The sequence below is a fragment of the Echiichthys vipera genome (assembly GCF_963691815.1).
Source record: "Echiichthys vipera genome assembly, chromosome: 19".
NCBI lineage: Eukaryota > Metazoa > Chordata > Actinopteri > Perciformes > Trachinidae > Echiichthys > Echiichthys vipera.
In genome coordinates this window covers 27,559,430-27,581,303 of record NC_139844.1, presented here as the reverse complement: position 1 = coordinate 27,581,303, position 21,874 = coordinate 27,559,430, and the positions used below count along the sequence as shown (strand labels likewise).

Sequence of the window (21,874 nt, the reverse complement as noted above, 5' to 3'; positions counted from 1 at the left end):
TGCGTCTGTGCTATCTGTCTGATGTGTTAATCCATTATCCAGCTGAAGTTCTTCCACCGGTTCGAGTGGATGTGTTGCGTGCACCGCCCAGCCAACCGGTTTCGGTAAACTCGCCTTTTACGCACGCATTCGGGAGGTTGATGCTGCAGGAGTTGGGGGTGGGCGGCTTATTGCTCACAGCTGTGTGGAGGGGGGGGCGCCGGGCCACGGAGGTTCTTGATAAGGTACAAGGTTTAGTTTACACAGAAACCTCCAATGGGCTTCACATGCACGACGTGACTGACGTGCGTGCATGACATTTTCTCCCTCGGTGAGAAAAATAACCTACATTTGATCAAACAGTGAGACTTGAATCCCAAATTTTGCCTCCAGAGATTACTTCACTTGTTTCTACCATCTCTTAAATGACATGTTATTTTCTTTAAGCTTGTTTTGCCATTTTCTAAACTCTGAAAACAAGTCATTATCTCATCCCACTGGCACACTGCTGCACAAAAAGTACCATTTTAAGAGCGGAGCGAGTGAGTGGTCAATGCGGAATGCTGTGTAGTGGCAGGATGTCAGTGACTTATCAGTCAAAAAGGCTTTCAAACATGTTTGTCACGGCTTTTTAAAGTTGTGACTGTGTGTGTGTGTGTGTGTGTGTGTGTGTGTGTGTGTGTGTGTGTGTGTGTGCCTGCTGTAAATAAACACAGAGCCATTCCAGAAGTTGATACAAAGAAAGTGATTTAATCTTTGCAGCACTGTTTCCAACAGCATGGTCAACAAACATCACGGCTTTACAAACTCCTCTAAGTGGTTTATCTTGAGCCCATGTACAATTCCAAGGGCAAAAGCGACTGATAAGCAGGTTTCCAACGGGCGCTGCAGGTCAGTTTTGCAGGGTCTTGTTGTAGATAGACTGGAAAACTGCACATTACATCAAAGAGATCCAAGAAATTCAAAGCGCTTGATAACTCTTGACTTTAATTCCTCAGTTTCAAAGAGGGAAACCTGGCTGAGGGAAACAGTTACGTTGCTGTTTGCAATTACATTTGTGCCTCCATAGACAGAAACGTAGAGACTTCACATACTGCACGGTGCTGCAGACAGCTTGAGAGGAAACTTTGACGAGAACATTTCAGGCGATTTCTGAGGAGTGCAATTCCAGATCATAGTCATGTGTTCCACCTTTATGTTATATTTATTGAAAGCAAATGCATCAGAGCTGTTGTTTAAGCCATTTTCTGTAGAAAACCCCCCCCCCGACAATATTGGAATGACTCGCTCAAAGACTATAATGCGACACATATAATGCATGTAAAGTTAAAAGAGACCCCCAAAAAGTTCTTGTGCTGTGCTAAAAATCCCAGAAACATCAACAAAAGCTTCTCCAAACTTAAAATGAGTTGAATCACTCTGAGGAACATTTATAGGAATGATCACGTTGCCAGACTTTTCCAGATTTCTGACTTTGCTACACAATTCACATCAATTAAGTAGTCGAACATAAACACACACACAAGCAGGGTACTTTGACAGTGGCACGTGTGCCGTGTTTGGGCCGACATCACACGGAAAGGTCCGACAACAGCGGTAAAACAGAACGCCGCTGGTTGATATGGAATGCCGTAAGAGGAAACAGTGACATTTGAAGCATACCCATATAGGTTTCAGTGACTACGTCATCTGTGCATTTACAATGCCTGTCAGTAGTGCTAGCACTGAGGTCAAGACGGAGGCGGTCGGTTAAAAGAAACACATTTTGAGTTGCCGTTCACATAAAATCTTCACAAAAAAACAAGATAGCCGACAGACATTTAAAATAAATAAAAGCTGTCTGTAAATCAGATGGGCGCGGGAGCGGCATCATCATATATACAGATCGCACTTGCAGCGTGTCATGCTCAGAGACCGGTGTCGACGCTGATTCTCACGAAAGCACTCGAGTGAGAAAAGTTAACGGAGAGAAGGGGGGGGAAATCAACATGTGTAGCTCGTTAGCTTATAGAAATGTTAAAGACGCTGGGCTCAAGTCTTTTGAGTGCAGGTGTAAACAGTAAATAAGGCGGAAAAATATTTCTAGAAAATAAGCGGTAAAAAATATTCCTTAGCTTTGCTCCCTGGGATTCTTTCCCCGCTCAGTGTCTTCTCACAGAACATCTGCTTTGCATTTGAAGAGAAAAGGTAGAAAACATATCTGTACACATACATCCTTTGGTTAGGGAAAGAACCCCATATTCTCTACTCTCGATTCAAGTAAAAGTGATTAGAAAAAAAGCCATCAGATAAATATATATATATATGGAGCACATATACTATGTCACTCCTGTGTAATGTATCTCTCTTTGCGGTTTGGGATGCTACTCTAAGGCAGCATTACCAACTAAGGGATAAATAATATTTACATATAGATTCTTTCCTCTTGTGTTCGTCATAGCAACAACTACAGTATGACCCGATTTTTCCAAGTGCACCAGTAGGAACTCATGGCATATCTACTTTGCTCTAGGTTGTTTGGATTACATAGAAACTCCGAGGTGTTGTTGTTATTGCACAAATAAAATACACATTTAATGTGCACACGGGAATAAGACTTAGCGTTAGACCGATGCATTCACAAAAAGTTAGGACAAATTGAAGGGACGTACGGAGAGATGTGGGTGATTTTGGGTCCTCCCCTGCCATGTGAGGGTGAAATCAGCTGCTTGGTTCACAGTCTGCACACGGGCCAATGAAAAGCGCCCGTGTGCAGGTTTTCGAACCAGGGTGGACCTGTCAAGACTTTAGTTCTGTCCACGGGAGTCTGATGTGAGGAGATATGGCGAAGTGCGGTGGAGAGACCGTCTCAGTGGTAAATGCGGGATATCAGACAAGATAAGGTAAAACAAAAAAGAAAGGGAGGGACGGTGAGTTGGGGAGGGTGGGCTGAGTATGACAGGACGGGGACGATGTGGCTCAGTCCTGGAGCAGGCTCTCCTCGGCCATCCACCCGAGCGAGGGGAGAGGCCGTTCACGCCTGGAGTACTTCAGCTGCAGCAGGTCGCCCACTTCACTGGTGGCCTCCAACGTCTGGCGAAAGAACAGGAAGAATGTGATTAATCTCAATTTGAGATATTTATGTCAATCAAACCTGAGTGAAGACAGCTAGACAGTAAAAAAAAGTCTACATGACCAGACCTAAAAAGGCACACATAGCTTAGCGACGTCGAAGAGGATTGCGTCTGTAGGTGCTAAATGAAGTGATACGTCTTAATCACGCTTTTTTCCCCAGCACTAAACATGTCCGAGCGTTGAAGAAGAGGGGGCTCCAAGGTGAACAGAAACCTCCCCGCATCAACCACAGCTAAACAGGAACCTGGCCACGGCTTTCCACAAGAGACTGTATCAGCATTGCAACACAGCGGGGCACCTGGAAACAATTTACCTTCCTCCTGACCCCTTTTTTCTGATTCCATGCTTTGAGAAATATTGAGGGCTGGCTGCTCCGAAGACGGAAAATGCGGCTCCTCAAAGTGCTCTACAAAGGCAGGCTGATGCCCTTTAAATGGACTATTACAAACGGTGTTGACATGCTCCTCAGTAAGATGAATGAAGGGTCTTTGGAGAGAGAGGGGGAGAGAGAGAGAGAGAGAGAGGGAGAGAGAGAGAGAGAGAGAGACAGAGAGAGAGAGAGAGAGAGCAGCTTGGATAAACGTGTCTGTCTGAGCCACGCAGTGATACTTGCAGACAGCTTCCAACTTCCATTATAAAAGGACGCGTTGGAGCCTTAATTACTCAACAGGCACATTTAGAATATGTGGACGGACGAGAGATGTTAATAATTTACCTGTTAACCCACAAAAATAATTTTGATTACTACCATCAGCTAAACACAACATAAAACATATTAAAAGATAACTTGTTTGTTATATGGTTAAAGAAATACAGTCTAGTTCTTAACTGCTAGTTTTTGAATGAGCAAGTAAAGATAAGATCAACGTTGTTGCCTCCACAGGGAAACGTAGTGCAAGTTGCTGCATCGCCATACAACAAGTTATGTTTTAAGCAATTTTTTTCTGCCAAGCTCATCGTTTTTGCGAGTTCTGCCGAACAGCGCTGACAACGGAGAGCTACATGACACCTACCGCTTTATCGATTACGACTGCAGTATCCTGAGTATCCAGGCAAACACACAGCCAGGATCAGAAATTCAGGGGGGTATCGGGCAAAAGTGCTCCAAGAAAGTAGTAGGTACTATTTTTTTAAAGTGCCCCCAGAGTTGTGTAAATGCCCAGTTGTTTTTTTTTGACAGTAAGGCGGAAGTAGCCCACAAAATATTTTTTGAATATCCTAAACTGCACAGCAAACAACCTAGCAGGTGGTCGCAACGGTCAGCCATCGGTGAGAAAACAGTATCTGTATTGGCGTGCCGAGGACAGACATAAGCTAGTACGTAGAAAACTGTCATCCTACAGAGCGCTTGGATCACCCATGGATCCAAACGCATCATGTTGAGTTAGTCTTCAGCAATAAAAGTCTCTCCTGTTACAACATCTGTTGAAGAAGACAGACGTTTTTCTCTTTACATCTGGGATGATACATAAAGTCCAAATGGCACTTGTATATTGGAAGTGGCAGCAGTCAATAAAAGCATGGAGCCCAGATTGTCTAAGCAGTTAGGTTTACTCATCTCCCCCATTACAGAAGGAGGCGATCGTCTTACTGATGTGTATAAGAGGTGACAGTGAAGCAAATGCAAAGATCCTTTGAGGCATTTTGTGCTGACGCGCTAATGGCCATTTTAAAGTGATTTTCATGCTCATTTTGACGTTTCTTTGTTCTGACTGCAAGTGGAAACTTTCTTCACCATTTTCGAGAAAAGAGAGTTTTTCATGGCAAGACATCTGAGAAAGGATTCTGCAATAAGACGGTGAAGGGGGAAAAATGGCAAGAAAATATAAGAGAACTGCCGAGTATCTCACCCATAAGCTACAGTCTCTTGTAACTTATGTGACGTCTGACAAAGGTAACCTGGATGTTTGCACTCCTGACTTTTAAAATCAGCGTTCACCCTATGTTTGGGGTCTCGGACAGTTATTTGATTGCTGATTGAATGACGTACTGTGTCGAGCATCTCTCTGGTATGGGCGGCCGAAATACAGAAGCGTGCCCTCGACTCGATGATGGGTGTTGCTGGGAAGCCGACGACCACTGTGCCGATGTTTCTCTTCAACATCTCCCGACCGAATGCCCTGAAAAGCAAATGGCACCGTTAGACACAGGGCAACACTTTGCGAATCTAACTGATGATGTGACCCGCCGCCACCATCACCACATCATAGATGGCGTTCTGTTTAATGTGTGAAACTGAAACCATAAGCCGTTTTCCATACACCGAGTCAGATTCAATTTGGAAAAGGGACAAAAGTAAGAGAAGTCACTGAAATTAAAGCGTGAGCCTTTATGTCTTTTCCAAATGTGAATCTGTCTGATTAGCCAACCCCGAAGAGCCTTGGTGTGTAAAGTAATAATATGAAATGCAGGAGAATGCCATACCCGATTTTGGCAGGCATGTAGAGCATCATGGGTACTACAGGTGAGTCATCGTTGCCGTAGATGATGAAGCCCATCTCACGGAGTTTCCTGCGGAAGTAGGTGGTGTTCTCTGATAGCTGTCTCAGACGATCGGCACCTGGAGAGGGCAAATATTTAAGGATTATTTCACAACGTGGGCTCCAGATCCATGAAACCACTCACTCCACCAAGTCTACTGATTCGTCTGGCATCGTGACATGAAACAGCAGTTTCTCCAATGAGAAGGAAGCTTGAGTGCGCAGGCAACACCAAGGGACAAACCATTCATTTGCACATACTGCCCACACTGCGATCACATGAATCTGGTTGGGTTTCTCTTTAAAACCACACCAAAAACAGTACGTTAGCATGACTACACATTAGTTTCCACTTCCAATGAAATTAGATTATAGGGATAAATTGCATATTTTTGTTACTCAAAGCAAACTTGGATGGAGCGGTTAAATTATTATGGTAATGACTTTACTCTTTACTAACTTCACGCTAACTGTAAACCATATTTCCAACTGATGAAAGAAAAATATTAAAATAATTCTGTTGCAATATGAAAACCTTGGTAACAGTTTCTACCAGTTTGCATCTCTTAACTTCTTTGATCCAAGGCCTGTCTCACCCCTGATGCACCCACACAGGTGTTTCTACTTAATTTACCTGATTAGATCTCTTCTCCTCATCATCATCATCATCATCATCATCATCATCATCATCATCATCATCATGTACAGACTGTTCTTGATTGGCATTTTCCTCACTCTCCTGTCACACCCATTGAGGCGCGAGAACCTTTACTTGTAGCTGTATTACTCCTATTAGTCCATGTGGTGACCGCACGCAGTTCCAACCAACCTGTACAAAGGTTTAATCAGCCACAATAAGTGGAAACACCTGTGAAGTGCTATTTTTAGTTTTGTTTTTTATGCCTGTGAGCCTAATAAAACTGTAGTATCAGCTCTTGTTTAGAGGCCAAGGAAACAGCATGTACTTCTGCAGAGTTATCTTCTATTTAGCCTTCTTTTTAATTGCAGAACATGAATATCATCAGATGAAACCTCGGATGACCCAAAAAGAACCCGTAGGGCGGGTGTAAAACTCATCAGAAAACGATGTCTTTTATTATTCATGTCCTCCGCTGTTTTGGAGACAGCGCTGCATCACTTGCCTTTGAAGATAACCAGGATTCTTTAAGGTCGAGGTCAAGGGGTTGAAACTAAACAGGCATCAATCCTCACGTGTCAGTCTGACGCACACTGTGGATTCACTCTCTGAATCCTCGGGCTGAGCCTCGACAGATAGCATCTTAACCAAACAAATAACCATATGGCACAAAGCGCCAACAGCAACACACATCTGCCCGGCTGTGCTGGAAAACAGAGCAGAAACACCACAGCTTCAAAGCACCCCGAGACACAACAAAGTCTGACATTTTATTTATCCAGACATTGTTTTTCCACAGTCAAGGAATCCAAGGCTATTCTCAGCACTCAGTGATCACTTCACCAAACAGCAGTAGCACATGATACTCAGACATTTACGCATTATACTTATGTTAAAGAAAGTTTTGCCCTTCCTTAACCCTCATGTCCCATCTACATGTTTGATTGATGTAAGCGTTTGATGCGGACCTATGCCGGGAACCATGAGCCGCCATTTCCATCATCCTGAAGGCAGCAATAAACTGTTAGCAGGCAGCTCAACTGTCACTTCCACTTTGTGTCAGTGTCTGAATCTTCAAAGGCCTGAATTCCAAACAATGATAGGGCTGCAACCAATCAGACTGTCAATGTTAGTCTCCTACAAGGCAACTTGTCAGGCTGGGATATGTTTTAAAGGACAGCCAGTCTGGTTGGTGACATCTTGGAACAGTCTTACTATGAAGGCTGCTCCGGGTGTTTATTCCTGCACTGCAGTTCTGATCCTGTATTCCTGACTAGGGAGCAAGGTAATCTGATCTTAAGTCAGCATTTTAAGGGAGGCTGCATCAATCAAGCACCGTAAAGAGTAAAGGGGGGTGCCGCCCTGCAAGAAAAACAAGACTTAGTGACCTGTTTGTGTGTGTAGATGAGTCCAACACAGTTGGATGTGCACAGATCTCTGGCCCTGAGCCCCATGCTGCTTTGTACCCAGCATGAAGGCAAAGAAGAAGACATACGCAAAGGAACACATCTGAAAGCCATAAAGGGAGAGGGTAGAAGAGTCAACACACCACCACTTCAAGGCCTTACATGAGCTGATCGGCCAGATTTATGGAAGTGTCGTCGCATCAGTTTTGAAAAATGCACATCCCCAAAGATGAAGACAGGCGGAGGCTGCTGTAGAGGACTACAGACTCAATCAAACTGCTGTGTAAGGTTTTATATATTGTCATCCTCAAAAACACCCCTGTGGCATTTAAATTATATCTATAATGAGTTCACACACGTCATTTAGTTTGATAAGGCTGTCAAACACACCTGCACTTAGGGTTGAATAATGGCCAGTTGACCATAGATAGTAAGCCTTTATCTCTTGGCTGGTAATGAAACATTCCCAAGGTAAACACTCAGTATCGAGGAGTCAAAGTACAAAAGCTGGCAAAGCTGAAGCGAGTTGAACACCAGTGTAACTAATGTCTGTCAGCCAATCATGCTACAGACTCGTTTCCAGGATTGAATCAAGTCTGAAACACAGGCTTATACTGCCATCGTGTGGTCATCAACGGTACTGGTGGTGACTTTGGAATACAAACAGTGCTGTGTGACTACAATCTTAAATCAGACAAAACGTGAGTGACACAGAAATCTTGGACATTTCAGAATGGCTGCAAATGCAAAGACATAAAAATAAGCAAGAAAAGCTCATCGAGAAGGCATTTCTACTTGCTCTGTGTCTTTCACGCAGACGCTTCTGCCAATGGTAACCACTGTCAATGAGGATGTCTGTTGCCAAACTGTCTTTGAGACTGGATAGTGATTCAAACTTACTTTAGTTCCCTGGCTTCTCATTACACAATGCTGCTGCCAATACAGAGATGCATTTTTTTTAAATTCTCTTACCTGTATACCATTTATCAATCTGAATTGTTTTGGTAGGAGTTGCCCGGTGTTGGAGATATCAGGAGTGGAGATGTCTGCCTTCACTCCACTATAATGGAACTAGCTGGCACTCAGCCTGTGGCGCTCGAAGCACCAATGAATGTATTTGAAAAAATAGCTAGGCTAATCAAGATAGCAATAAAAGTAAATAGCACTGCAGGCTAGAGGAGAGATGTGGTTTTTTAATTTTAGTTATAAGATCTGGCACTTACCCAGCGTGGTCCCGTCCTCTCCCATGATGATCTTCATAGAGGTGATTATCTGCTGGACCACAGGAGGAGACATGGAGGTGGCATACAGGGCACTGTGAGAGTGGCGCCGCAGGTAGTCGATCAGCTCCTGACAGAGTAATGACACCAAAATAGCTTTTACGTTTCAATAACAACAGGGATGCAACACATTTACTTTGGTTAGTGCACCAACACAGACAGCTGTATGATACAGGACTACATAAAACAATTATAAAGAGAAACGGTTGTTCCCATGTAGCAGCACTGGTGGATAAAGTCAGCGGGAATACAATTCTGACAGATGCTTGAATATTAAGACTTGTTTTGTTTTAGTAAAACATCGTCTTTCGATCATGGATTGACAATAGAATCCAAGTAATGCAAAAGTTTGTTATTGTCTGATATGAATGTTAATAACTAGATTTTTAATGCAGTTAGTCTGTATTAGAGTATACTTTTTTTAAATCATTACCACTTAAATGATCTTATGCAGGATATAAGTTAAGTTATTGGTTAGACAGGCAGCTTTAGAATTTAAATACTGATTTTAATTTTAAGGTTTGTGCTTTTATTTCCTCATGTTTAAGGAAACAATATTTCAGTTGATGAACCATTATCTGGATTTTTTGGGCATGATAACTTTTTAAAACTTAAACATGAAAATGACACTTAAAAATGTCCATTTTTAAAGGTTGTAGATTTAGTTCCATTTGCATCCGTTTGTCTGCTTTATATTTTTGTATACACGCGTTAACCTAAGCTAGCTGAAGTAGCCTTGTTTGCAGATCTGCTCTGACTAAAAATGAAAGTTTAAAACAATTCCTTTTCAGCAGAACAGGAAGGAATCTCCCACTGCTGGTAAATAGTATTGACCAATAACAAAACTGAATGAATGACACACACACCGTGCTGTGTCTCAGCAGTTGGGGAATTGCGACAGTCTCTAAAGAGGATGACCAAGTTCTCGAGCTAGTGTAATCAGAATTTCCCTAACAAAGCGGAAGGTTTCATGTCCACTGTCTGAGCTCACAGCCTTAGTTTTATCCGTACAGGCGTTCACCAACCTTTTTCCCTCCGATGTATCCTCCGGCAGCACCGAAACTCTTGGTGAACGTTCCCATCATGATGTCGACGTCTTTGGGATCCAGGCCAAAGTAGTCCACCACTCCTCTGCCGTTAGGCCCCAGGGCCCCAATACTGTGGGCTTCATCCAGGTACAGATACGCCTTGTAGCGCTTCTTCAGAGCAACCACCTCTGGCAGACGCACGATTGACCCCTCCATACTTCAGGACAAGACAATAATGTCAAAATCAACTCATTCAGAGTAGCACTACAACTCATCTACAATAATGATGAGAGGTGTCACGATATGATTCAAATGAGGCATTTTATTCAGCACTGAAAGCTATACTCCAAAGAAGAGCCACTAGATGGCAGAAGGGTACTTTACAGCAGCACTTTGAGTTTCTCTGTGTTTACAAGGTGCACCTGAATGCACCATGAAGTCCAGTCGGTGCCAACCTGCTTGACCGTTCGTTATTTGTCTACATAACTCCCAGGGAAGGCAATATGTTGCCATCCTGGTGATGATCGAAATTGAACACCCATAGTAATAACGTAGTACCTAACGAAGAAACAGTTTATTTGAATGTGATGAGCTTTCCCGCTCCCTAATCAATAATGTGCCAAAGGCTCCTTTATGGACAATACAGGAATGTTGTTGTTGTTGTAATTGAGGGAGCGTGTGAGCAGTTGTACTGTAGACCAACACTCTCTTAGTAACATGCTTGCAGCTGTTGAAGCTTTTGCTTTGAAACACCCAGTGGAATTGAAACATCATTAAAACTGCATTAGTACAGGGCATTAAGTATGTCAGGCAGTTTCTCTGAGAACTCTATTGATCAACAGCATTGATTGCCTTTATGGTAAGTACACTGCGAGGAAGAAAGGAATGCATTATGCTTAAAAGAGAGTGGGCACACTTCCAAAATCAACCACGTTTCTATATTTAAACAAGGTGATAGAAGGCAGTGCTGCCATCGTGGACAAAACAAAACTGTCTGAACTAGACATTGACTTTGTTCAGAATGTGTTATAGGAAGTCAGTCGTGAGTGCAGCTTCAGGTGAAATTAAAATATTCCTGCATTGAACTCTAACCTGCTGAAATATTGTTTCTCTTATCTTATGTAGGGGATTCATTGTTTTACTGCAAATGAGTTTGCTGCTGCAGTGAAGATGGGGACATGTTCATGTCATAAAACAGCCTTTAAGATATAATGGTGTCACAGTGTAAAAGTATTGATCTACTAAACCTATCATAGGTCCTAAACACGCAACACTCCAATTACTGGTCTGCATCGAACACACCTATGGCACTGTCACGGAAAAATACAGCGAAATACTATACGTTACTATCTGTGTTTCATGCTTCTTCTCAAATGTACAAATCAAATGACAAATGCATTACCAGTCAATCGAAATAAAGAATTAAGAGTCCTCACCCATTCAGTTGCGGGTATCAAGTAAACAATGTGATATGTTACGTGTTGCAGTAGTGAAATAACAATAAAAACAGAAATTAAACTTAATTTGCAAAGTTGCCTCAGTTGTCTAACTCCAGAATATGCGTTTGTGTGTGTAAGTGCACTGTACATGTGTGTGAGAGAAAGACAAAGACTATTGTGTATACCTGTATATGCCCTCCACCACGATGAGGATTTTCTTCCACGGTCGATGTGTTCTCGGCTGCCCGTGTGCGATGGCATCCCTCAGCAGCTTCTCCAGGCTTTGCATGTCTGCGATACAAAGAGAAACACATTTGTTATCAAAGGATTACTTTTCTAATACGAGAGCTTTCTTTAACTCATGGATGAGTGTCAATAGTTTACGATCAGTATTTTCTTAGCAGCCTGGTTCCGGGTTGTTCAATGTGAGCTTGGATAACAGTGAGTCGGGATCTCTGTGTATACGGGAATGTGTGTGTGTGTGTGTTCATCCTGAACCAGAAACATCATACCACACCACACCTACTACTGTGTGGTTCAATTTAGCACATTAGAGAAAGACAAAGTGGAAGTTAAAGGCCCCATGTCTTGATGGCTTATATCACCTCAGCCTGCTTTATAATCAAACTGGAAAATCTCACCTTTTTTATATGGAAGCTTTAAGTGAATGTAGAACTGTAGAAGTGAAGCAAGAGAACAAGTACTGTAAAGAAAATGCTGCATTGAGTGAAGCGACTAACTGTAACTCACACCCATGTTAAATGTATTTGTTCTCCTGTTGGGTTAGGTAGATTAGAGCTAAACCCTGTCTCATAGTGTTGAAAGCTCCACCGGGCCACTTAAATGCTTTCTGTCCTGTGTTGCAGCAGACATTGGGTGTACTCTAAGTCACCATCTCTGTCTGACTGTTCTTAAGTAACGGGCTTATTATTGGAGGTCACCCACTGTTGTGTTTGAAGACCCGAATCGTGGAGCCAGACAAGCGAGCGCCCAACACCAGCGATGCGTGATTCAGCTCATCACTCAGAATAAGACAACCCTGAAAAATGAGAAGGAAAAAAGGAATTATTTTCAAACTAATGTTGCAGAGTTTTGATTTTCTTATCTGATAATCTCTGTCTACATCAGACGAGCAGCGATCCCTAATTAGCCAGGAAATTCAAATACTATTCAGTCAGAAATAGTCACGTTCGACCCTCTGTAGAGCTTTGCGTGCATAGTTTTAACACCAGGATTACACGTGCTGGAGTGTTATAGTGTTGAGAAATGACTTTCTACTCCAAACGCTGAGCTCCCCTCTTTGAGGACGATTGAACTGAAGTCTCTGGAACAAGCCCTCAGTGTGGCCAGTGATCCAGGCTTGTTGGGGTTACGCTGTTCACATGAACCTTTAATACTCTGTGACTAAGCGTACCTGTTGCCACTGCCATGGACAGATGTACTAACATAATAATGTCCATATCTATCTTCAGACAAGCAGGAAAAGGTCACTCCCCTGATATTCCCATGCAATGATCATGACAAGGCAAATATATTTAGGATCCATTGGTCATTACATCATAAATATTCTTTATAAATAAATAAACAAACCATATCCATCTCTTAAAATCAACACGCCCAAACATTCACACAGGTCACACCATTTCCCCTGATCAATGAATAAATGGGCTTGTTACACAACACACAATTATGCCATTACATGAGCAAGCACGAAAGTGACAGGAATAACTATTTATGAACCCTTGTGACAAGGGCTGTGACGCAAGTCTTTACTGTCACACTGCATATCTGTTTTTCACTCATGTGGTTGTCAGGAAATGTGTTCCTTGACTCACAAGGTAGCTCAGATTACTACTTCCTGCTCAGGCGAATTGGCTAGGGAAGAAAAAGGCAAGTAAGGACGCAAGTAAAGACTGGTATGTGTTGATTTGTTGGGGTTAGATCAACAGCGGCTGTCAAATATCAATCTGCAACCCCCTGCACTCAAGATGTTTTGAAAGCTTTGGCTGGAAACTAGTGTGTTGTGGAACAGTCTGAACTCTTCAACCTTGGCTATACATCTGAAAACGTGGCTTGTTTTCACTTTACACAGGAAACAGTGTTTTTGTTCTTGCACTCGCATACAATTACAGTATGGGTAGAGGGGCCAATGTAACCATAAAAAGACAGAAAACAAGGTTAAAAAGTAAATCAAATCAAATCAAGAGGAGCGGGATGTTCTAGGGAGAGCAAAAAAAAAAAAACAACAGAAGGAAGTGAATGAAATTCCATACCTTCCCGGTGAGAGCAGGAATGTTCATGGAGTTGGTTGCGAAGCCCATGCCAAAAGCCAAGGATGACTCAACGCCCAGGAACCTGGCAACCAACTGCTCCAGCTCCTCGTGGATGTCTAGGTTCCCTGGGAATGACATAATCCTAGTTTTACTACAACTTACAATCAGTGTACTGTAACTTGAAGAGTTGTCTTAAGAGAGTCCCACTCCAGACATGTTTAAAAGTATGTAAGATAATCTGCTATGGTAACATTTTTTTAACATGGTTTTCCTACGTAAACGTAAAAAAGTAAATGGCCTTCCAATGGCCGTCTCGCGGGGCCTTGTGGGCAGAAGGCCAGACACAGAGCCCGGGCTGCCCATCATCCTCGGGTGATCTGTAACTATAGTTTTGGCGTCATGAACCCAGCATCAGTCAGGCCCAGACTCAGATCAGGAATCTCTTGTGCAGTTAAATCAGAAGCTTGCAGATGTATCAGACGGGTAAGTGTAGTTAGTATTTGTTGATGATTTGATTTGTTTGTTAGCTTGTAACTAATAGTAGCTGACAGCTATGATGCCAGCGTTCCCTCTGAACTGACAGCCCTCTCTGTACTGGACGTTTCAGGTTTCCTTGCGGTGTTTTTTTAGTCGTTACCCCGTCGAATAGTGTTACCCAGATTAGACAACTATTGGTTTACAGAGTAGTGACAAGGGGACAATGCCTGGGATACGTTTGAATTTCGTATATCATAGAAGGACAAAGACATCTCCTCCTTCAGAAGAGGAACGGGAGAACACCTCTCTAGTGACAAACATACACATGTGCACACATTGGTAACACGATACACAGTCCTACCAATGGTGTCACACTATTCTTCTGATCGACAGGTGGCTTTAACACGCCAAGATGTAGGTTGGCAGTGTGCTAGCGAAAACAAGGAAGAAGAGACTGCAAGCTAGCTGCAAATATTTTTTGAGGAGTTTTGATGAGTAACACTTAATATAAACATAACTTTTTTTAAATAAAAAACTCCACATGGTCCCTTTAAGCTAAACACACCACTGATCTCAGCTTTTCTTTGGCTAAAGGTAACAAGATTAAATATGATGAACTAATCAGAAGCTTCCAATGTCAAAAGGAGGCAGTGGCCACATACTGTAGGTGCTGCACTGAAAGAGACGTGTACTTCAAAGCTTTCACAATGCGTCATCATATTTCAAAACTCAACCTTTAATCCTTTAAACCTATAAGCCCGTAGCCTCGGTTGTAAACTTAAAGAGCAGAAAAACAAACAAAAGAGGGAGCAACTGTTTAAGTACCAGCTGAGGTCCAATCGATCACGAATTGAAGAAGATGACAAATCAACAGATCGTCTAACTTCTCTTACCAATCTCACAGCGGGTGCTGCCCACTCCAACTCCGTACTTTTCTGTGGCCTCAACGGCAGCATCGGCACAAGCCCCGGTGTTCTCAGCAAAGCCGAGGTAGTTGTACGAGCCCATATTGATGACGTCCTTCACCACTCTGCCTGTGTGCCTGGGAGAGACAGAGGAAGTCAGAGACAGAATTGGTACACTGACTCCGGGCTGATAAGAATAATATTCTTCAACATGTGTGGCTGTCTGCCCTGGTTGCCTGGCAGCAATTTCTTTTCAATGGTATCCTTTATTATCACAATCCAGCCGGCACTTCATATTATACTGCAAGAACCGTTGAGATACATAGGAAAATATGACACAACCTTTGCTGTTATCACGGCAATTTGCAAACATTCCTGCATTTTTGTGCCTTATGTTCACAGAACTTGAGCAGCTCTAGTGAATTAAGACAATCACAATTTCCTTGATGGATAAAATGAAGGTTATGGGATGAAATGAAATCAATGGTACGCCATTCATTTCAATTGGGTGCTGTATTGATTGTATCGACGCTGGATTGTATTTATACTACTTTGTTGTTTGTGTGTTTAGGGCTGCTTTGTGTTAGTGTATAGTGTAACCATGTGTCATGTGACAGATACTAGAGGTTTCAACATAACCATGTGAGGTATCTTTTACATCACGCTTATTATCAGAAATAAGAGTCAGTGACTCAGAGTGCAACTCGGTGAACTTCCTGTTGATCTAAGGATCGGTAGCACCGAAACACACACCTTAGGGGGTGTACGCCTTGATGCTAAATTAACACAGAGCACATACAGACACCGAACAATTCATACTCCAAACCACAATGCAGCAACTTACTCGAAGGTCCAATTGTAGTCGTGAGAAACTCTCTCCACCAGGTCCATCTTAGCACCAGGGACACTGCAGATAGGTCTGTTCCAGTTGTCTCGAATCCTCATGTACAAGTTCCTGGTGTAAAAATTCTCAAAGTCTTGATAGAGGGGGACGAAGTCCTATAGGGGGAAATGGGAGAGGGTAGATGATTTCTTAATGGCATGTCTTAGCAGTTCATTATATTCCAAAGGAGCAAGCTTTGTTTGGTGGCAGAGGATGGGAACAGTCAATCCTTACTGCATAACCGGAATTAATAGATGTGACAGTCAGTGTGTTTACATGCAGTTTAAAAACCTGATTATATTCGTGTTACGGGCATACCCTGATTAAACACGGTTAAACACCATGTAAACATCATACCCTGGTTAACTGACTTAGAGAACTCCTTCAGTTCCCCGATTATTCGCGCATGTTAACAGCGTTCGTGGATTATTAGCGGGTTTCTTGTCTATGCATGTTCCCTTCCTTCAGCAACGGCGCTGAAAACAACGTGAACAAAACAACAATAATAGAGCGTTACCTGTAAACCGAGGGAGGACTTCACAACAAGTAACATCACTACCAATAAGACCTGTTTTCATCGTAATTTAGTCCAAAAGTCGGCAGTTTGTGATTTTGACAAAGGAACCGGGAAAAAAGCTGTATTCAGATCAGCTGTATGTTGGCGGAGAGCCACCTACTGTACTGGAGGTCGTGTTACTCCGTCATGTTCCCATTCAACCCCTGCTCATGGATACGAGTAGAACTTCAATAATCTGACCATTTCCTTAACCGGGGTAAGGGCATTTTCGGGTTACTGGTGTGCATGTAAACGCACTGACTGTCAGAGAGTGACAGCTAATGTAGCAAGAGGTGTTGTGTACTATAGTTCTTTTCTCGGATTAGATTTCTAAATATCAAAATCTGAAACATTTAACGCAGTGCTGTAACAAAAGTAAAGCTCCGTCTTGCAACTTGCGCTTACAAAACAGAACAATAAAAACGTATACGTAATATAAGTAGTTTTCCCAGAAAGTCTTGCTTGAACTTCTCTGTCCCTGAAATAACCTTGAATTTGTTAATCAGCCTTTGCATTCACAGGGGTCTAATGTAAAAACGACTTTACCTTCTGCTCCTCCTTCTCCCGAGCCACGTGGCATTTCTCGATGCTCCAGTGGCGAAGAAAGTCTCGGAGATAGCCGAAGATGGTGAGGATGCCGTAGCCCATGTAGGTGAGCACGGCCACCAGTAGAGGAGTCTCCTCGAATGATTCCGCATAGGGCTTCTTGTAGAGGCTGGAGTTGTGTGTGACATTTTGATTCTGGGGGACAATAAAGTAAAATAATTAGTTATTATAGGTCTCAATAAGAAGTTAGAATTGGAGTTTTAAAACTTGTAAAACCAAATACTTTTTCCCCCAAACAAAGGCGCAGATTTAGGAGCAATAACCTTTAAAAAGGTAATGGTTTATGCACGCTTTAAGTCTGTGTACTCGTTAAATGTGCCCCACCTGGCAGTCCAATAAATTGTAGCAGAAAGCAGAGCAGACTGATCCAGTGTACGCTGGGCGCACACTAGACGACAGCAGGGCTGATTTGTTAAAATGGCCTTTTTCTTGGAAAGAGTTAGAAAGCTAATAAAGGCTACAATAAGCGCATTAATTCCCAGAGACATACCTAACCATACCCGGGTCCCTATGGACCAGTGAGCAGTAACATGGCCATCAATCCAGGGTTCTAATTCATTGAGTTTTATGAATAGCAATATTGATCTTGGATTATGGGGCCATATAAACGTGGTCACACACTGGAGGAGCTCGACAAAAACTAAAAAAAAAAAAAAGCATCATTTCAAGCTTGACTGTGGACTGCCTGTCTACAAAACCAACAATAAACAAATGAGGGTGGTCACTTATTAAAGGTTCTGCCCCGCAGCTTAGCAACCGTACCGCATGTGACCGGTCATGCTTCTCAAAGAAATACCTCTGAGCCAGGGAACAGGAGAGAAAGAGTGTTTGTGTTTAAGCCAGTTAAACAGGTCCCTATTTCAAACGTCCGAGAAGCATCGAACCGACATCAAAGAAGAAGCAGTGTTGAAGGTCGACCATTGCGTCACCTCGAGATGCCTGTGTCTGGACCAAAGGGTTGCACTTGAACAAGCCCGAAGGCTTCAGTCAACAGTCAACTACCTTGTGTGTTTTGCACAAAATGAGAGGGAATGACTCTCCGTACCCGCAGGCGGTGGTAATCTGTATTCGGCATTCAAAGTGGGCAGGCCAAGACGGATTCAAGGCGCTAGTATGTACATTCACTATAAAACTGGATGTTGAAAGAACAAATCATATTTTCTACTAAATGCTTAGAAGCTTGAGATTGTTTTTGATCTCATGCTCTCTTGACTTCAGTCGTTTGCTTGCTTTTCTCATGCACTATTTCAGTCAAGAAGAAGAGTGATTTCTCCGACCACCGCCTATTCAACATGGTCGTGGCCGAAAAGCTGCGGGTAGGGGCGGCCTAGAGCAAAAGGTGAAGGACACACTGCAAAAACTAGTGCGACAGCCACTCAACTTGACATTGTGCAAAACGCCTTGAGAGACCAGCAGACCAGAAGCCGTGGTTTGTGAAACTGTGAGCACAAAAACTCATTCACATGCATGTACGCTGCTCAAAGAGAGTGTTGCATACCAATACCTACCACCGCAGCTAAATACACTGTGACTGACGTAATATATGCTTAATATTATACTTATATCTGTGGCAAAACAGGGATTGAAAAGAAGTAGACCAGTACCATCCGTCTATGGCTGGAAAGCACAGCAACTGTCGCAGATCATCCAACCAACGAACTTTGTGTAAATCTACTCTTTCGCATGCTTGCTCTGCAGATCGAGACATCATGATCGTATTGCACTGTACAGACAATAAGAAAGGCTTGGTGTAAGTTTCACACTACGCCTAAAACGGAGTGAATACGTGAGTAAGTCCTCTCCCCGCTAATTGTCTAATCCATTATTGACGCAAACATCCCAGCTGAAGCGTCTAATGAGATCACGTCTTTCTACCTGCTCATTAAAAAAAAACTGCCAATAAACATCTTCCCCTATATTCTCAGTGTAGCATATAGCTCAACATGGAAATATCTGTTTTACAGCTATGACCCCAGCCCTAAGAGGACATTTATTACCAGTTTGTGACTCAGATGTACTGTAAATGGCAGTTCTTACAAAGTTCATACACACCCCAGTGCCTCTTGCAAACACTGGTCTATGTGAATCTCTAACTCCAATTTCAGTTGCCTTATCAAGAACCAGCAAAGCTCATATCACAGCAGGATGATGTCACTGTTTCCGTGTTGATATCAGTCCATAAATGTTTTGTTGTCTGACATCCTTGACAATAGATTATCAACATACTGGCTTAGTTCATCACAGAGATATGAAACTCATCCATGGTCAATATGTGTATTTGTTAATCGTGTGGCTCCAAATACTTAACTTAATTGAGTATTAATGGTATTATTATGGGAATCAGACAAATTATCAGCAGTGATGTGACTCCACTAACTTGTGGCAGGATGGAGACATTGTATGCATAAGGATTCAATCGGTATGACAGCCAAAGTATCTGAACCTAATTGCGCTAATCCACTTTATGTAGAAATCAGCAGCCCTGCAGCTTCATGCTGGTGCAAGTCTGGAATTTGATGTACTCATATATGAGATATGAGATGTCTGTCTGTGTATGCTTCTTAGATGTTTCTTCTGTGTTTAACCTTAACAGCTAAAGGGGAAAAACAAAGACCTGTGTGTGTGTGTGTGTGTGTGTATGGCACCGCCACACACACACACACACACACACACACACACACACACACACACACACACACACACACACACACACACACACACACACACACACACACACACACACACACACACACACACACACACACACACACACACAGTGTTTTCTATGCTTTTCATTCGACCCTAGGAGGGACCACACCCATCATAGCCTGGAGACATTCCTGTCCTGCTGAAGTGTCATGTGGAAGCAGGAACAGGCCTGCTCAGCCCCCCTCGCTCCCAGGAGACAGACAGCTTTTCTGCTAACAATAAAACAGGGCCAGGTCTTCTTCACACTAGTGTAAACAGAGACCGGTCTAACTTCCCTACACACACACACACACACACACACACACACACACACACACACACACACACACACACACACACACAGAGTGTAAAGTTACAAAAGACACCACGACAATACTCCCTTATCAGGTAGCATGCACCACTAAGCAAGAAGTTGAAAACGCAAACACAGGTGCAGCTTACGAAGCACATATTACCGGAAACCAGCTACATTGGCGATAATATCAAGTAACAGTGTAAGTATTTCGACAGGCATGTGAATTAAAAACAAGTGTAGTAAATGTAATGCTAGGTAGCAATTAGCAATATCTTGAAATAAGTCGCATTGGGACAAACTACTAAGCTAGAGCATGATGCTAGGTGTAGGTGTAGGTACGGGCCGTTGTGTAAACATTAAATTACCGTAATACCTTGTTGCGCTACGTTACGTTAGTTAACCGTTTACAGGCGTGAAACACCCTCAAATATAACAATGTAAACGCGGAAGTAGCACATGAGTAACACATGAGCTAACAGTAGTTTCGTAATTCAAACAATACTCTCAAAGACAGGATATCTACCACAACGGGGCTTGTTTACGGTGCTCCTCTACCGAGCAGTTGACGGTTGGGCCTTACCTTCTCCCTCGGGCGACGATACTTCTGCGGCTGTTGGAACGGGCAGTGGTTCTTCACGTAGCCGTTTGTGCCCGTTTTTTTACCGTTAGAGGTCCGGTGACAGGCGTCCCCGTTCAGCAGCTTGTTCGCGGAGCTTTCCGTCATCTTCGCCGGGCGACCGCGACTGTAAATTTCCCGATGTGAAGTCGTCCAACTTGTGTAACGTTGATCGTGAAGTCATGTATGAGCTGGAGGAAGGAGACGCGTCACAAACGCCCACTCCGCGCCGTGACCGCGCGAGTCCGCCGGAAGTCCGCGCCCGCGAGGAGTTCCATTGGCCAACGGCTGTTACACGAGCACAAAGATCGTCTATACAACAACAACAACAACATTCAATATTATTATTTTATTTATAATTTTGTGTTTAGCCTCTTATGGGGGATTTGCTGGCTGAATATGTAGAATATTCTTTAAAAGCTATATTAAAAAAATAAAATAAAAATACACCCATGGAGCGTTTTGAAGGGTACAGAATGAAAGTATTACTTTTCTATTATAAAAATATATTTAATCTGAATTTTTATTTTTTTAATTCATGGGTTCAAGAAGAAGACGAATTCCTTTATTCATCCCGCAATGGAGAAATTCAATTTTCACTCTATTTTTTCATTTCACACACACACACAGGCCCGAAATACACACACACAGGCCCGAAATACACACACACACACACACACACACACGCACACACACACACGCACATACACACAAGCACACACACACACACACACGCACACACACACACACACACACAGGACCTATATACATGCAACTAGTGGAGAGACGTTAGAGCGAGGGGGCTGCCAGTGACCGGCGCCCTGAGCAGTTGGGGGTTCGGTGCCTTGCTCAACAGCACCTCGGCAGTGCCCAGGAGATGAACTGGCACCTCTCCAGCCACCAGTCCACGCTCCATTCATGGTCCACACTGGAACTTGAACCAGCAACCCTCCAGTTCCCAGCCAGGTCACCTATGGACTGAGCTACTGCCGCCCAAACAGTGGTGTATTGATGGTTGATGATGGGTTGGGTACTGCCTTGGTAGATGAGTATGTAACCATGAAGGGAATGGGTAAACCTACATTTGTTATTATTGTGTCATGCATATTCAAGATTCAAGATTCAAGAAGCTTTATTTATCCCGAGGGAAGTGATTGTGCAACAGTTTCAATAAAAGGTGAGAAAGGATCA

General features: G+C 43.0%; 1 protein-coding gene across 1 annotated transcript; it reads right to left on the bottom strand.

Moving 5' to 3' along the window:
- Positions 1 to 743: 743 nt before the first annotated feature.
- sptlc2b (serine palmitoyltransferase, long chain base subunit 2b) lies at positions 744 to 20,854 on the bottom strand. Its single transcript, XM_083933717.1, has 12 exons — positions 20,648 to 20,854; positions 17,004 to 17,198; positions 15,863 to 16,017; positions 15,007 to 15,155; positions 13,637 to 13,761; positions 12,309 to 12,402; positions 11,549 to 11,654; positions 9,922 to 10,141; positions 8,840 to 8,966; positions 5,518 to 5,653; positions 5,084 to 5,213; positions 744 to 3,051 (listed from the first exon to the last, which is right to left on the bottom strand). The coding sequence occupies exons 1-12, from the start codon at positions 20,789 to 20,791 to the stop codon at positions 2,938 to 2,940; spliced, it is 1,695 nt and encodes a 564-aa protein (XP_083789843.1). The 5' UTR covers positions 20,792 to 20,854; the 3' UTR covers positions 744 to 2,937.
- Between the last annotated feature and the right edge of the window lie 1,020 nt (positions 20,855 to 21,874).